This window comes from Trypanosoma rangeli (genome assembly GCF_003719475.1).
Source record: "Trypanosoma rangeli strain AM80 chromosome Unknown Tra_15.4_contig_00412, whole genome shotgun sequence".
In the NCBI taxonomy this organism is placed as follows: domain Eukaryota; phylum Euglenozoa; class Kinetoplastea; order Trypanosomatida; family Trypanosomatidae; genus Trypanosoma; species Trypanosoma rangeli.
The window spans coordinates 1-14,925 of NW_021706160.1; the positions used below are offsets into that span (position 1 = coordinate 1).

The 14,925-nt window shown below is 56.8% G+C and overlaps 9 protein-coding genes across 9 annotated transcripts, besides 11 other annotated features; all 9 read right to left on the minus strand.

The window, feature by feature from the left end:
- On the minus strand, positions 1 to 361 carry TraAM80_08412 (heat shock protein 70; the record flags this gene model as incomplete). The annotated part of the gene is made up of 1 exon (XM_029385164.1): positions 1 to 361. A coding segment is annotated over one exon (361 nt), but the record flags the coding sequence as incomplete, so codon positions are not given.
- Positions 362 to 373: 12 nt separating this feature from the next.
- Positions 374 to 407: a microsatellite.
- A 292-nt stretch (positions 408 to 699) lies between these two features.
- Positions 700 to 2,496, minus strand: TraAM80_08413 (uncharacterized protein; the record flags this gene model as incomplete). The annotated part of the gene is made up of 1 exon (XM_029385165.1): positions 700 to 2,496. The coding sequence occupies one exon, from the start codon at positions 2,494 to 2,496 to the stop codon at positions 700 to 702; it is 1,797 nt and encodes a 598-aa protein (XP_029234960.1).
- Positions 2,497 to 2,614: 118 nt separating this feature from the next.
- Positions 2,615 to 2,659: a microsatellite.
- Positions 2,660 to 2,797: 138 nt separating this feature from the next.
- Positions 2,798 to 2,816: a microsatellite.
- Positions 2,817 to 2,861: 45 nt separating this feature from the next.
- TraAM80_08414 (uncharacterized protein) lies at positions 2,862 to 3,473 on the minus strand (the record flags this gene model as incomplete). The annotated part of the gene is made up of 1 exon (XM_029385166.1): positions 2,862 to 3,473. The coding sequence occupies one exon, from the start codon at positions 3,471 to 3,473 to the stop codon at positions 2,862 to 2,864; it is 612 nt and encodes a 203-aa protein (XP_029234961.1).
- Positions 3,474 to 3,720: 247 nt separating this feature from the next.
- TraAM80_08415 (uncharacterized protein) lies at positions 3,721 to 4,335 on the minus strand (the record flags this gene model as incomplete). The annotated part of the gene is made up of 1 exon (XM_029385167.1): positions 3,721 to 4,335. One exon carries the CDS (start codon positions 4,333 to 4,335, stop codon positions 3,721 to 3,723), a length of 615 nt encoding a protein of 204 aa, XP_029234962.1.
- A 351-nt stretch (positions 4,336 to 4,686) lies between these two features.
- Positions 4,687 to 4,705: a microsatellite.
- Positions 4,706 to 4,709: 4 nt separating this feature from the next.
- On the minus strand, positions 4,710 to 5,264 carry TraAM80_08416 (uncharacterized protein; the record flags this gene model as incomplete). Its single annotated transcript, XM_029385168.1, has 1 exon — positions 4,710 to 5,264. One exon carries the CDS (start codon positions 5,262 to 5,264, stop codon positions 4,710 to 4,712), a length of 555 nt encoding a protein of 184 aa, XP_029234963.1.
- Positions 5,265 to 5,467: 203 nt separating this feature from the next.
- Positions 5,468 to 5,507: a microsatellite.
- Positions 5,508 to 5,513: a microsatellite.
- A 1-nt stretch (position 5,514) lies between these two features.
- Positions 5,515 to 5,539: a microsatellite.
- Positions 5,540 to 5,693: 154 nt separating this feature from the next.
- Positions 5,694 to 5,761: a microsatellite.
- Positions 5,762 to 5,785: 24 nt separating this feature from the next.
- TraAM80_08417 (putative heat shock protein 70) lies at positions 5,786 to 7,804 on the minus strand (the record flags this gene model as incomplete). The annotated part of the gene is made up of 1 exon (XM_029385169.1): positions 5,786 to 7,804. The coding sequence occupies one exon, from the start codon at positions 7,802 to 7,804 to the stop codon at positions 5,786 to 5,788; it is 2,019 nt and encodes a 672-aa protein (XP_029234964.1).
- Positions 7,805 to 7,884: 80 nt separating this feature from the next.
- Positions 7,885 to 7,971: a sequence feature (A-rich).
- A 90-nt stretch (positions 7,972 to 8,061) lies between these two features.
- On the minus strand, positions 8,062 to 11,070 carry TraAM80_08418 (uncharacterized protein; the record flags this gene model as incomplete). The annotated part of the gene is made up of 1 exon (XM_029385170.1): positions 8,062 to 11,070. One exon carries the CDS (start codon positions 11,068 to 11,070, stop codon positions 8,062 to 8,064), a length of 3,009 nt encoding a protein of 1,002 aa, XP_029234965.1.
- Positions 11,071 to 11,244: 174 nt separating this feature from the next.
- Positions 11,245 to 11,277: a microsatellite.
- A 170-nt stretch (positions 11,278 to 11,447) lies between these two features.
- TraAM80_08419 (uncharacterized protein) lies at positions 11,448 to 12,863 on the minus strand (the record flags this gene model as incomplete). Its single annotated transcript, XM_029385171.1, has 1 exon — positions 11,448 to 12,863. One exon carries the CDS (start codon positions 12,861 to 12,863, stop codon positions 11,448 to 11,450), a length of 1,416 nt encoding a protein of 471 aa, XP_029234966.1.
- Positions 12,864 to 13,288: 425 nt separating this feature from the next.
- TraAM80_08420 (uncharacterized protein) lies at positions 13,289 to 14,623 on the minus strand (the record flags this gene model as incomplete). Its single annotated transcript, XM_029385172.1, has 1 exon — positions 13,289 to 14,623. One exon carries the CDS (start codon positions 14,621 to 14,623, stop codon positions 13,289 to 13,291), a length of 1,335 nt encoding a protein of 444 aa, XP_029234967.1.
- Positions 14,624 to 14,783: 160 nt separating this feature from the next.
- Positions 14,784 to 14,819: a sequence feature (A-rich).
- The last annotated feature ends 106 nt before the right edge of the window (positions 14,820 to 14,925 follow it).

Below are 14,925 nucleotides of genomic sequence, written 5' to 3' on the forward strand. Positions count from 1 at the left end.
TCACCTCCTCGGGGTTGAACGTCTTGGTCTCGCCGCGGAACTGCACCTGGATCACCGGCTTGTCGTCGCCCTTCGCGATGACCTTGAAGGGCCAGTGCTTCATGTCCGACTGCACAACGGCGTCGCTGAACTTCCGCCCAATGAGGCGCTTCGCGTCGAAGACGGTGTTCGTCGGGTTCATCGCCACCTGGTTCTTCGCCGCATCACCGATCAGACGCTCTGTGTCGGTAAACGCCACATACGACGGCGTCGTCCGGTTGCCCTGATCGTTCGCAATGATCTCCACGCGCTCGTTCTGCCACACACCAACGCACGAGTACGTCGTGCCGAGATCGATGCCAATGGCGCCTTCGTACGTCATTCTGTTTCCGCCGTGTGTGTGGTTGTGTGTGTGTGTGTTTGTTTGTTTTTGGTTCTACTGCCGAACGCTTACAACTATCAGCTTTTGTTTGCTCTGGAGCAGCCCGCAGCGCAGGAGAAACGAGAAGCGAAGAAAAAAAAACGGATTGTTTTGGGCGTTTGTACAGTCTTATATGTTGGGAGTTACCGTTTTTGTGTTTTGTTATGGTGTGCTGAGGTATGTGCAGTTGTTCTTTTTTTAGCTGCCTTTTTCCGCATTGTGCTGACCGAAAAAGTGGACGTTGTGCCACTTTTTTTTTTGTTTTCTTTCCCGATATGTTGTGAGTGTTTTATTTTGATTTATCGATGATTGGTTCGATAGTTGATCTTCGTAAATTCTTTGGCAGCTTCTTCTAGTGTTTCGCCCGATTGATAGTTGTGGTGGGAGTGTGGTGGTGCGCTCTGTGCAGAGTTGTTGGTTTCTTTGGATTGCTGCAACTGTCGCTGAAGGTTCTCTTGCCGGGCCGTCAACCATGAGGTAATGTCTCTTTTGGTGGACAATATGTGCGCTGATCCAGTCGCGCCGTGCGGGGCTGACGCTCTCGCTTCGCTGGTCGATGGGTGGCTTGCCGGCGACATCTCTACAGGAGTGTGAGGAAGTTGTGGTACTGTGGCTGTCGTGGACTCTCGTTGGCGGAGCGCCGGCTGCTGCTGCTGTCGTGAGAGTGCTGCTTCTGCAGTCTCGTCAATGACAGCGGCGATGTGCCGGAGTCCACCAAGGTGGCTGAAGATGGCGTTGAGCTGTGGACTGTTGTGGTCACGACAGGGCACAACGGGGAGCACGACCGAGTCTGTGTTTGCTGTCGGAAGAAAAAGGCGTGCACGGAGGCGAGCGGTGCAGTGGACAAAGAGCCTCAGCAAGTCGATGATTGCCTCAAGTACGGCACTGAGCTCCGTGTCGGCCTCGGCGCGTACGAGGTGACTGCGGTCGTGGTGTGTATCGCTCCTCTCCGGCGCTGTGGCCTTGTCGAGCAGCAAGCGTAGGTGTCGTCGCTCCTCCGCGTGGAGTGCTGCGCGTTCCTCGAGAAGGCGCTCGTTTGCCTCCTTCTCGCGAAGTAGAAGCGCCTGCTCCGCCGTTGTGCTCTCCAACTCCCGCACCTTCCGCAGCAACTCTTTGATGGGTCTCTGCAGCGGCGTCGTGCTTGGAGCGCCGCTCACATCAGCGGGACACGCGCTAGCGGGCGAAGTTTCTCTCACTCTTTGCACAGACGGTGAGCGAAGAGGCTTGTACATCACCTCCGTCGTCACGGTGCCGCGGTCCACGGTTGACACGCGGCGGGGATTTGCGGCGGCAAAAGACGCCACAGTGACGTCATTCCTGCCCATCGCTTCTTGCTCCATCAGGCGCTTGACGTCGTCCAGGAGGGCGTCGTTCTGCACGTTAAGTGCCTGGAGCTCCGCCTTGGAAAGTAGCTGCTGCCGTTCACTCACCTCCCGCTGCCGCTGTAGAAGCTGCTGCAGATTTACTACACCCTCCTCCGCCACTACACGCGCCTTGCGCTCCGCTTCCAACTCATTCATCAGTCTTTCGTTTTCTGCCGCAAAGGAGGCGATCTCACTTCGCAATCCCTCCAGCGCTTTGCTCTCAATCGCGTCCATGGCTGCACTCCCCGCCGCATTGCGTGCGTGTGTGGAGTGGTAGTGGGATGCCCTCGCCTTGGAGGCCTTCAGCTCTCGCTTTAGTGCGGCCACCTCACGTGAGAGACAACGGCACTGCTCCACCGCGGCCGCCCCCTCCTCTCTTGCCACCTCAGTCGCCTCGAGTTGCTGCCGCAGCGCCATTATTTCCGCGTTACTCTCACACGACTTCGCGTTGGAGGTCTGCAGCCGCTTGGCTTCCCGCTCGATGTGTTCCTGCAGGTGCCGCTGCTGCTTCCTCACCTGCTCCTCAAGCAAACCAAATTCGGCGCGCCAGTCGCGATTCTGCGCCCCCAGTTGCGTCACTTCCCGCATCAGCGCCGCCTTTTCTTCCAGGAGCACCGCATTTTCACGCTCCAGGCGACGCGTCTCCTCGCGGACGCGCTCTAATTCCTCTGTCTTTTTCTGCAGCTGCTGCACCGCACGGAGGTAACTCAGCGACGACGGTGCAGACTCCATTCCGCCCCTTTCCCACTCTTCTGGCGCAGACGCAGCCCAACCCCTCTTGCTCACGAGTAAATCGTAAGGCAACCGACAAACAACAAATAAACACATGGGATACAAGTACACACGTGAAACACAGAGGCACGTAAACAGACATACACACACACACACACACGCATGGGCCGCAATAGGGAGCAGTAGGGGGAGGTGGGAGAAAGACGCGTGTAGTGTGCGGAGCCAACGCCGCCGAGGCACCCGGCAGCGGACTGCAACGAAACAATACCTGAAAAGACCGCTAACATATTGCCAGCGCATCTTTTTTTTTTTTGTTTTTTCTCCGTCTTCTCTAAATGTGCGTGCGCCTCCCCCCGTGTTCCTCCTCACTTCTCCTCTCCCCCTACCCCATCGTTAGCATCACTTGTGTACATCGTGCCTCCTGAAGTAGCTCGCATACTCCTGCTTCTTGATGACCTTCCGGAACTTCGTCTCCGTGCGCTCTGCTCTTGGCCGGGGTTGCACAAGTCAGGACCCCGCATCACATCGACGCCCTTCTGAATAATGTGCTTGATGAAGAGGTGCTGAATCATGCGTGAGAGGGCGTTCGCCAGCACACACGCACTCCGGGTGCCACAGTTGGTTACGCCAAAGCAGTCCAAATCATGCTCGCAGTTGTACCGAAACGACGCCGCCGCCGGGACATAGCCGATCCCCATAACACGTCGGGTCAGTTGTACCCGTTGGTACGGCTCCTGCTCCCCATTGAGCCACTCCACGCCAAAATCAAAGTGCGCCCCCGCAGCCCCCAACGCCGTCCGCGCGTGACGTACGGCGTCAAGTGAGAGCAACAAGAGTTTGCCGTAGTCCTCCACTGGAGCGTAGAGGTTCAATGAAGCTTTCAACAGCGGTGGGCCGCTGTTCTCAAGGACTCCGGTGGGGAGCGGATAGGAGAAGCCCTGGTACTGCCGTGCGGGGCCTCTCAGTTGGTAGAGCATTTCATTCGGGTCACGCCACAGCTTTGGCGGGCCGTATCCGGCACCATGACTCTGCGCAGGCTCAAACACAGTTTGCCGAACTGAGTCCTCGAAACTAATGCCCTGCAGCTGCCGCTCCACGCCGCAATAAGCGGCGTGCAACGGAGAAGTGTGGCACGCTGCGACAGGACATCCATCGCCGTGGACGTAAGCGCACTCTACCACGCGAAGAAGAGAGCAAACACTGTACGTAATTCTCCCGCTGTTGCTACCCCGTAACAGCCCTGGCAAATCCGCCTGCAAAGAAGTGAGTTATTGGTGCATAAACATACCATTGGGTTGCGGCGCACACATTCCACACGAAGAGAGGACGAAACCGACGCACCCCAGCATCTTTCATCACCTGATTGCCGTCGACCACTGTTTCAAAGGCGAGAATACTTCGCGCTGTTATCCTTGGATCCAGCTTCTCCTCGAGCTCCGGTAGATAGCGTGAGAGCAGAGCCTGCAGGTCAAACACACCATTGCCATGCAGCTCACAGAGATAGCCAGCCGGCACGGGTAGCGAGAGCACACCGTAGGTGAGCGGGTCCTCCAACTTCATATGGTTCCCCTTGTCCTCCGTATCACATGGACGTGTGCCGTCGCTGTGACCGCTCGCGAAGCAAAAAGGAGTGCTGCCGTAAAGCAGACCGCCTTGGTAACCGGAGGAGCCCCGCAGCTTCTGACTGTGGCCACTCATCATCAGATGGCCAAGCCCCAACACACTCCGCACGACGGGAGGAATGTTGTCCTGCATGCCTTTGCATATATTCTTTTGTGTCACCGCCGCCTGCTGAGAGCTGAGAACTTCCTCGCGGCTCTTGACAGGCGGGAACTCCATCCCAATCCACCTACCCTCCTTTTCCCCGCGATCGCCGCCTTTGCGCTCTTGTGCCGGCTTCTGGGTTTGCACCCGCCATGCCGATTGTGCTCTACAGCCGCCCACTTTCCTGCCACGGCACACCCATTCACCACTGGCGACATGAAAGGCGACCAGCGCGGAAAGCAAAAAAAAAAAAAAGCAATGACGCCCCTGCGCTCTAATGACGATATCACATAACTAAACGCGCAGCTGAGCCCACACACACGCACACAGAGAGAAGAGCAGATAAAGGTGCACACGACACCATTACTTATCTTTGCATGGATTAAACGTGGATGCAGCGTAGAGAACAAAACAAGACGGGGAAAGCACACACACACACACAACAGCCACTACGCCACGCGTTGTTGCGACACAAAGAGCTCCAGGAGCTCCTCCGCCGAGTCCTGCCCCACGCTGCCGCCACGCACCTCTGCTACAAACTGCGCCGTGTTCCTCCAGTGTTGCTTTAGTTTGAGCAGTGAGGTCATCGGCTCGCAGTTAGGCCGCGAAAGTTTTTGTTTCTTAAAAATAGCGTGGCGGGCCTGCTTGCGCCGCTGCGCAATCCACTTTGCCGCAGGAATGGAAGAATGAAATGCAACAGCCTCCGCGGCGTTGGAAGGTGCGTAGCCAAACTGCAGCCGGTCCGTGGGGCTGCCTTTACCGTAATCGTCCACCTCCGCGCCGGGGCCTGAGTGGATGCCCGCGGCTGGTGCGGAAAGAGCTGCTGCCAGCGCCTTTTGCAGCGACTCTCTTTTAGTGTCTTTCGGTTGTTGCTGTGGCTGCTGTAGCGCCGGTGAAGCGGACGAGGGGTTCCGCTTCGTGTCGCTCGTCACCGCCTTCTTCGTCTTTTTCTCCTTCCTCCGGTACGCCGTCGTTGCCTTCAGCGCGGTGGGTCGTGTCGGCATCGCGCCCCCGCGTTATTTTGTTTGCCTCTTTATTTTTTCCCTGCGTACGTGCACGCTCTGTCGATTAACTCAGCGCGCACGGGGGATGCGCAGCGGGGCGAGCAGGCAGTAGAAGGAAAAGCAGAACTTTTTTCCCCCTTTTTATTGTTTATTTTTCCTCTCCTTTGTGGTCCCTCACTCCCGTGTGATTCCGCCCGCCGCAGCACACACACACACACACAGACAGAGACAGACAGACAGACAGGCAGAGAAAGAAAAAAAATAAAAATAAAAAATGCACGACGACCCCACAACTCCACGACAGACGCCGCCCCCTCCAGCAACTGCAATAATAAATGCAGCGCCAGTGCTGGCGGTATTCGTCGTCGTCGTTGCTGCTGCTTGTGTTGTTCTTTTCCTTTTGACTCAATGAGTGCGGGCGCGTGAAGGACGAAAAAACAACAAGAACAAAACACGATGCACAGAGAGGAACAAACAAACAAACACACACACATACATGCACGCTTGGAAGAATAAGGCGGCTAGCCCCTATCACTGGCTGAATTGCTGCGTGAGCGCTTCCTCCCCGCAGAGGCCTCACGTGCCTGTGACCCTCCGCCGCCGTCCCCATCACCATCGTCGCCATCGCTGCTGTCGCTGCCGTTTTCGTCACCGCTGCCTGCGTGAGACTCGCGCCGAAGTGTCTTCATGGCCTTTTGCAGAAGTTTCATGATCTTCGCAGTCTTGCGCTCCAACACCTGGGTTTCCGTGTACGTCGGAAGCTGCCTCGCAAGCCAGTCTTTGCCATGCTCCAGAAACGCCACCCGACGCTGAACCTTCGCTGACAAGGGTAGAGGCATCGCACCCAGTGCCGCTTCAAGTTCCGCGAAGCCATGCGTGAGCCGCTGCGTTGCGTCCATGATGGCCACTGTCACTGCATCTTTTTCAGAAAGTGCCTGCGCCACCTCGAGCATCCGCTGCACCGCCGCGTCGCTAAGGCGCTCGGTATTCTCGACCACGAGCGTCTTCTGCACTTTCGCAAGCTCCTCCGAGGCGGTGACGGTGAGAATACCGTCTGCATCAACGCTGAATGTTACCGTAATGGTGGGTTCACCCTTCTTGGCGTGGGAGATGCCGTCCAGGATGAAGGCACCGAGCTTATGGTTGTGGCGCGTCAGTGGTCGTTCGCCCTCGAAGACCTGCACCTCCACCTCCTCCTGGTTGTCCTCTACGGTGCTGTACTCCTTCGTCGCGCGGTACGGTACGGTGGTGTTGCGGCGAATGATGACATCGAACTTGCCATCGTCCACCTCGACGCCGATAGAGAGGGGTACGACGTCCATTAGGACAACATTGGCCGTCCGCTCCGACTGCTGTTCTGCCGCTGTGCCGATGATGCTCGCCTGCACGGCGGCGCCAATCGCCACCGCCTCATCAGGGTGAACTGAGCTGCAAAGGCGCTTTCCTTTAAACATCTCCTGTAGCATGACGCGTAGTGCCGGAATGCGAGAAGAACCACCGACGAGAACGATATCCTCAACATCTTCAGGCGTCATCGCGGCATCCTTCATCGCCTTCCGCACGACGGCCATGCAGCGGGCGAAGATTTTGGAACACAACTCCTCTAGCTTCGCCCGAGACAGGGTCAGAATGTACTCCTCCCCGTTTGCTAAAACACCGTCCACCACAATTTCTTCCATCGTTGCGTGAGACAAAGTGCGTTTTGCCTGCTCGCACCGCGCCAACAGCTTCGCGAGCATCCGCGGCTGCGTGGTGGCATCCACACCATGACGACGCTTCAAGTCCTCCAGGAGGTGCTGCAGCAGCTCGGCGTCCACATCCTGTCCTCCAAGATGCGTGTCGCCCGCCGTGGAGCGCACCGCAAAGGAGCCATTGTCAATGGTGATGATAGACACATCAAACGTGCCGCCGCCAAAATCAAAGACCAACACATTCACCGAGCGCTCCGTGCCTTGCGCCCCGGCTCCAGAGCCAAGACCAAGGCCGTAGCACAACGCCGCCGCGGTCGGCTCGTTGATGATGCGCAGCACCTCCAATTTAGCAATGCGTGCGGCGGCCTTCGTGCGCTCCCGCTGTGCATCGTTGAAATACGCGGGCACCGTGATGACGGCCTTCTTCACACGCATGCCAATAAATTGCTCGGCGCACGTCTTAAGGTACGCGAGCACCCGCGCGGAGATCAGCTCGGGCTCCAGGCGCAGTGTCTCGCCGTTGTGCTCAACGCAGATCAACACCCTGTCGTTCTCGCCCTCCTCGATGGCAAACGGCCACCGCCTCACGTCTTCGCGGACGGTTTTTTCGCTGAACCGGCGACCAATCATACGCTTGGCGTCGTACACAACGCCCTTCACCCCGCGGGAGGCCAACTGCTTCGCGCTGTCGCCCACCAACACCTCCTCGTTGTAGAAGGCCACACATGACGGCGTTGTGCGGTTGCCCTGATCGTTGGGAACAACTTCGACCGCGTCGTTGCGGAAGATCGCCACGCACGAGTACGTCGTTCCGAGATCGATGCCAATGGCGCCGTCAAACTCCTCCATTCACGAAATTGCGAACACGTATCTGCGCACTCTCCGCATGAAGGGGAAGGCACCGTGCCACCCCCGCCCCCGCCCGCCGCAAACGAAATAAAAAACAAAACAAAAAGCATAAAGTAAAAGAAATTCCGAGACAAAAAACAAAAAACAACATCATCAACACAAACAAAGAGAGAGCGAGTCGGCGAAAGCTCAATCTCCATAAAAACAATAGTCTAACAAGGCCGCTGTTGTTTTCCTAATGCACATACACAGATACATCACGCTACGTCATCTGGACAGAAATAAACGCTTCGGTGTGTCGCCTCAAAATACTCCACCCGCGCACGGGCACATGTCTCTGCGGCCACCAGTTCGTCGAGTTTGGTGTCGAGAGACCCTACGCGCTGCGATAGCAACTCCGTCAGCCGCCTGTCAAAGTGCCGTGCCTCGCTTTCAAAGATCAAATGCCCACAAAGAAACTGCTGGAAAAGAAGCTGCTGGGCGTAAATGGCACACATGCGGGTCAGCATCGCGTCGTACGCCCTGTACGCCCATGACTCCAACCCGCGCCGCGCTACCGCCTCCGCCTTCACCAGCAGCCCGAGAGGAGCGTGGGCGCTCCAGCACTTGTCAATGTGGTCGCACAGCGCCGACCATTCCTGCTGCTCTTCCCGTAGCGTGTTAACGCACAACGTGGTGCGAAGCGACAGCAAGGCATCGCCACGTTCACGCCGTTCCTCCACAATCAGCCGCATGCGAACTACCTCCTCGCGGCTCACAAGTCGCTCAACGTGGCCGCTGCGGAGCAGACGCAGCATCGTATTTTTATGGTTCCTCGTAGCGGCGACGGCGGTGGTGGTGTGGCGTACGAGTCCAGCAAGAAATGCGACCCGCCCAGGCCACTGAGATCTCGCCTCCGCTGCGACGCGTTCAAGACGCTCACGTTGCACCACTTCCTGCCGCTCAAGCGCGTCGATTGCGATGACGGCAAATACACTGGTGTGGTGAAGTGCGCCCCACGCCACCGTCTCCTCCTCCTCAATCCGCTGGCGCCCGTCCCGCGCAACTGCAAACAAAATACGCATGTGCCTGCATGTTTCCCGGTTTGCCTGCATGAACCGTGCGACGATCGCCTTGTACTGCAGCTCCATCGGTTCCTGGGTTCTTTCATCAAACCAGTCACAGAACAAACTCACCGCCGTTTCAAAGCAAGACCCTGCACCATCGTCAGCGCTCCCAACGGGGCACTTTGTAGCGGCCCACTGCAATTTTTCTTCGTCCTCCTGGCGGTGCTGCGCCTCCAGCAACTTCACCATCGCGGCAGCCGTTGTCTTGAGTTGCATCTCCTCTTCCAACCGTATGGCCCGCTTCGCTTCACGTTCGCCTGTAAGCGACTTACAGGCGAACGTGAAGCGAAAGAAGCGTTGAATGATTCGCGCCGTCGTGTCCAGCGAAAGGTACTTTCGATCCATGTCATGATTTGGTGCAATCCCCCACCGCGGCCTTCCACCGCAGGAATGCTGCAGTTTTGTGCGCAGCCGCACGAGATTGTTCCACCGCCACTCGTCCTCCGTGAGGTGGAAGAATGCGTCTCTCTCCTCTGCAACGAGTTCGTGTCGCAGTTGTGACTCGTCATTCAGTAACCGCCACCGTCCCCCCTCCGCTGCGATGCAATTCGACACGGACACTTCCGCCTCCGCCTTCAACACGCCGCGACAGTTATCCTCAAACACATGCAGAAGGCCCCGACACATGTTTTCCTCTTCCCCAATACAGAGAATCTCGGTGTAGAGCGAGCGCCAGGTCCAGGCTCCCTGCTTCAGCAGCGCGCTATACAGCTGAAGCGTGTCAAATTCCTTGTCCTTCTGCGCCCATAGACGCGCCCGCGCTTCAGCCTCGGCCTTCTCAAGCAGCCGTACCTGTTGAATGAACATGGCAGATCCTTCTACCCACCGCAGCGCTCGCCACTGGGGATACGGCAGCTGTGGTTGCTGACGGACGTACAGGCGATATGGTACAGAGAGGAGCCTTGACACAGGCCGAATGATCGCCATGCCATCATCCTTCATCAGTGGGTAATCGCAAAGATCGTGTGCCTCCGTTTCTTGCAGGTTTGCCGCACGATTCATCAAGGTGTAAATAAAATAATCAAATGTGTTTTGATATGCCATCTCGGCCGCCCGTTCAATGGCTGTCATGGCCTTCTGTAGCTCCTCCAACGACACTAAGGCAACGGTCGCCCCTGCCTGTCGCTCCAACCGGCCCAGAAGAGCAAGGTAGTCGCGCGACGTCATTCGGCTCCGTATTTGGGTCACACTTTCCTTAAGTTGCCGCCGTTTTCGCTCGCTCCACGCGGTAACGCAAAGCATGCGCCACCACCGCTGAATCCGCACTACTGCACTCAACCGAGCTTGACAGGCCCCAAAGAGACACGCTGCCTCAATTGCTGCTCGCGCCTGCGCTTCCTCCACAAATTGAAGCTGTGCCGCACCGTGCTGCCACTCCAACGGCTCGCGGAGTACGCGTTCCTCCAAAATGAGCCTCCATCGGAGCCTCCTCTCCTCTTCACAGACCGTGTAGTCCATGAGGAGATCTGTTCTTCCACGGTAGCCACCGGTGCCTACGTTGCGAGGGGAGCGAAGTTGCGTTGTGGGTGAGAATGCCTCGGCAAGGCGAAACGACATTACTGCGATGCGCGACTCCCAGTCACGTATCCCCTTTACGTCCTCAGAAAGACGCGCCGCCGTGTCCACCTCCAGTGCAGCCTGCCGGCGTCGTTCCTCGAGCAATTTCAGCTCCAGCAGCGACACCGCATGACTCCGCGCATCCGTCTCTTCAATCACCAGCTGAGCCCGCGCGACTGTCTCAAGGTGTAGCAACTGGCCACGCTCCTTGTAATCACGCACACCCCGCATGTATTGTGACCGCTGCAACGCCAGCGCCTTCGCCTCCGTCACAGCCATCCTCCGCTCCACATCTGACTTTGCCTTCTGGTAGTGCCAGAGGAGCTGGTAGCGCTTCTCGTGCTCCCGACCGCATATGGCGCCGCGGACTTCGGACTCCAGTCGCTCGAGCTGCTGTTTCTTCACCGCCAGCTCGAGTGCCGCAGCCTTTGCTTCCATGCGCCTCAGCTCCTGCAGCCGCCGACCCTTGACAATGAATGGGAATGCAAGGCTCGAAGGTGTCGCTGTGAGGTCAGCTGACGGCAGTGATGGCAACGACACCTGCGAGCCCCCCACAGCCTTCTTTGCCGCTGGCTGGAGCGAAGGCAGGACAAAAGATTTCATTCCCCCCCGCCCCGGCTTCCTTATCTCTCTCTCGCACACACCCACACCCAGACACCACCTCCTCTTTGGGTACTCCTTTCCTTGGGCCACTAAAGGAAAATAAGAAAACGATTGTGTACAAAGAAACTCGTCAACGTCCCACTTTTCTCACACGACAGAAACCAAAACAACAACAATAATAATAATACTAATAATAATAATAATAATGGATCCATACGTATGCGTGGAACGGCTCCACCTCTAGCTGCAGGAGCCAAGCAATACAAACGGAAATGAGAAAAGTAAAAAACCATCACGGTGGAACTCGAACACATCGGTAAAGAAACTCAGCTAATGACGTGTGTTCCTCTATCGTTTCCCCACCACGGCTTCCCACTTCACAAGAGGCCTTCTAGTGACGGCTGCCACAACCGATCCTCGCGTCTTGGAAGAAGACGTGCAGCGTTCGGCGCGTAAATCCCGAATTGTTGGGTCGGTGCCACGCGCCGCATGGGATTGTAGCACATCATGGCATCCGCGTTGTCGTCGTCACCATCATCAGCTACAACTGCATCGTCATTTCCGCTGTTGTGATTGTTGTTCTCGCCACGACCACATCTGTCCCTCCTCACCTCGGTGCCCGTGCGTGGTCGCCAAGCGGGATAGGAGGCATCGGCTACGGTTGGGCTGCCGCTGCTTCCACCATTCGTAAACTGCGGTGTTCTCTGGTCAATGTACACGACATCATCGTCCTCCTCTCCAACATCATTCGCGTTGCTGTCGAGATTGGCCCTCCCAATTCCACGTTCCTCTGCGTCCTCGCGCTGCTGTCGTTGCTGCTTCTGCTCCGCCCCATCGCAGCTGCCGGTTCCAGACGAAACACTCATCGCTCGTGTCTTGGCGGCGGATTCTTCTTCCTCCACGTCAACTACAGGTGGCGCACGCGGGCGCTTGTCGCGGCTCCCAGAGTGCCGGGGTGACTCGTTGCCACTTGACTCCGCGTCCTCCCTCTTTTTGTGAGTCTGCCGCGATCGCTCCTCCAACGCCTTCATCGCTTGAAGGCGCGAGTGAAGATGGCCCAGTTTTCTCCGCTTTTTCTCCACCACCCGCCTCTGTTCACCTACGTCGTGCTCCAGCTCCTCAAGCGTCGCTGAGGAATGCAGGATGTACATCTCTAGCTCCGTGGCGGTCATGCCTTCCACGCACAACTTTTCCCCCGCCAGCTGCGGCACATGGGCGGCGGGCGCCACACTTGGGAGTATCTTTGACAACCGGTCCACCTCCGCCTGCGCCTCCGAGAGGCGCTCATGCATGAGGGCGCATGTGCGTGTCAGCTGCGTCACTCGCTCCCGCTGCTCGTAAAGCGCGCGGAGTTGGGCAATGTGGCTCTTCTGCGCCTGATGTGCCGCCGTGAAGTACGATGCGGCCTCACCATCACTACCACCCTTCGCCGCACACTGCGCATCCCCGCCGCTGGGAAACAACGGAATGAGACGCTGAATGGGCATCATGCACGCCGGGCACGCAACAAGACGACTATCACCACAACCGCCGCCACCGTTGCAGCAGCTGCTGCTACTGCTCTTGTTGAGAATACCTTCCCCGGCCAACATGAGGGACTCCAGCAGCACCGCACCTGCACCGCTCCGATCACCCCGAACAATCAGCTGTTCCAGCTTTCTTCTCTTGCGAATGTAATCCACACAGCCCGCGTGGAGGAGGTGCTGACACGGTAAGATAAGCACTGCCCGAATCGCTCCCTCGTCGCCGACGGGGGCAGCACACTCGCAGCACTCCACAGGGCCCTCAAACATCGCTAGCACGATGCGCAATAACGCGACTGCAGCACACCACCAAATACAACGGATCCAACCACACTAAGCGCAGGAGAAAATACAAACAAAAACAACAAGAAAAAATAAGGAAATAAAATGAGAGCTTCTCCGTTGCGGCAACCATTCAAAGCGGAAAGCATCCAAACACCAGAAACAGGACGTCCGTGTTCCTGGTGCATCGTACGCTCCCGTGACGTTTGTATCGATGTTTTCTCGCCCCTTTTCTTACTGGTTCGTTCTTCTCTAATATTCTTTTCCCGCCAGAATAACCTAAAGCAAGGGACAAGAACAAATTTTAAAAAAACACAAACACACTAGCAAACTACAAGAGAAAGTTGCACGCATGCAGACGTATACGCGCACACATACCCTCTCACTATACATGATGTTTGCCTTTTTTTTCCCTAGCCCGCAAGCGCAGCGGTAGTAAACTGGGTCCGCTGCCGCAACTTTTGCGGGGGTGAGGGCGGGGGCACTCTTGACGTGTTCACCAGAGTGAAGTACTTGAAACGCGGTGCATGGAAAAAAAAACGCTCCACGAGTTCTACCGGCAGCAACGGACACTGCTCCACGTTCACGAGGGTCAATGACTGCAAGGAGGGAAACATTGTCCGAGCATCTGTTTCGTCTGCTACGTGCGTCATGATGCCCCTCGTGGCTCTGCGTGACTTACCATCCCGCGGCGACCGCACCATAACTCGCTTAAGCTCCTCAAGAATGTCCGTGTTGGAGAGGTTCACCGTCAGCTCCTGCACCTCAGGAAATGCCTGCATGGGCAGAAGCAGCCGGACAAGCATGTTCTCTTGCAGTGGACACCACAACTTCACCCGCCACGGTCGGCGTGGGGCACGTAACATGTCGAAAAACTCGTCGTGAAGCACAAGTGGAGGCCGAAGCTCCCTTCCCGGAACCACCGCCTGGTCACGCCGGGAGCCCACCACAATTTGCTCCAGCGCTGTGAGGCGCTGCCACCACCCGGGGGACCACTGACAGAAAAGGTCCACACCAACCTTAAGCGTCTGCAGCCCCGGTGCAACAAGATGCAAATCACTGAAAAAGTACTGCGGCAGGTGTGGGTGGGAGTGGCAGTCCCAATGGACGCCGCGCAGGTCAAGAAACGTCAGCGAAGGCATTGACTTGACAAGCGAGGGATAAACATGGTGAGAACACAAAGGCAGTGCCGTACCAACAGGCAATGAGGAGGCATACTTCGTGTCCACAAGCCGCAGTCGCTGCACGAACTGTCCCCGCTTGTACGGAGCAAAAAAGGAGCAAATAGAATCCACAACGTCATGACTCGAAAGAGAAGCTAACGGAATCATCTCAGGCACTATTGTGGCGCTCGACGGAGTCAGCGCAATGACGAGGTTGCGCAGCCGACGACAAACAGAGCCAATGTGCACCAACTCCCTCGATTGAACCCCAAGAAATGCACAGATGCAGCGCAGCGTGGAGTCATCCATGATACAAAACTCATCACGAAGTACAGGCACCATCTGCATAGCGTGCAACCTCTTACGTGTCTCACAGTGTGTGTCGGGGTTTAAGCGGTCCATTATTAAAGACGACATGTCCCCGTAACGTATAATGCGAGGGCGACTACAACAAGGCAAGCAGCCCAACGCCAGACCGGCGGTAATTAACGCGGAGTCAAAAAGAGCAGCATCTACCGTAGTCACCAAAGCCACCGCGCGATTGCAAGACCGCCGCGCCACGCCACCCTCCGCGGAAGCCACCATTCGCAGCCACAGAACGACCCGCACCGCAACACAAACTACCTCCCCCAGCTCCTCTCTCCCTCGCTATATATACACACGTATGTCTACCTACGCCTCCTCACCCTCCTCGAGCGGAGACAACGGCGCAGGGGCGAACGCCCCAACAAAACAAACCCCCATGAAATAAAAAAAGAAAAGAAAAAAAGAGAGAAAATAATGGCACCCGCATGGGAAAGTCAAAAACAACCCAACAGCAACACACGCAAGAACCACAGCGGCAAGCCTCTCGTTTTCCTCAAAGACACAAAAAAAAGGCTAAAAAA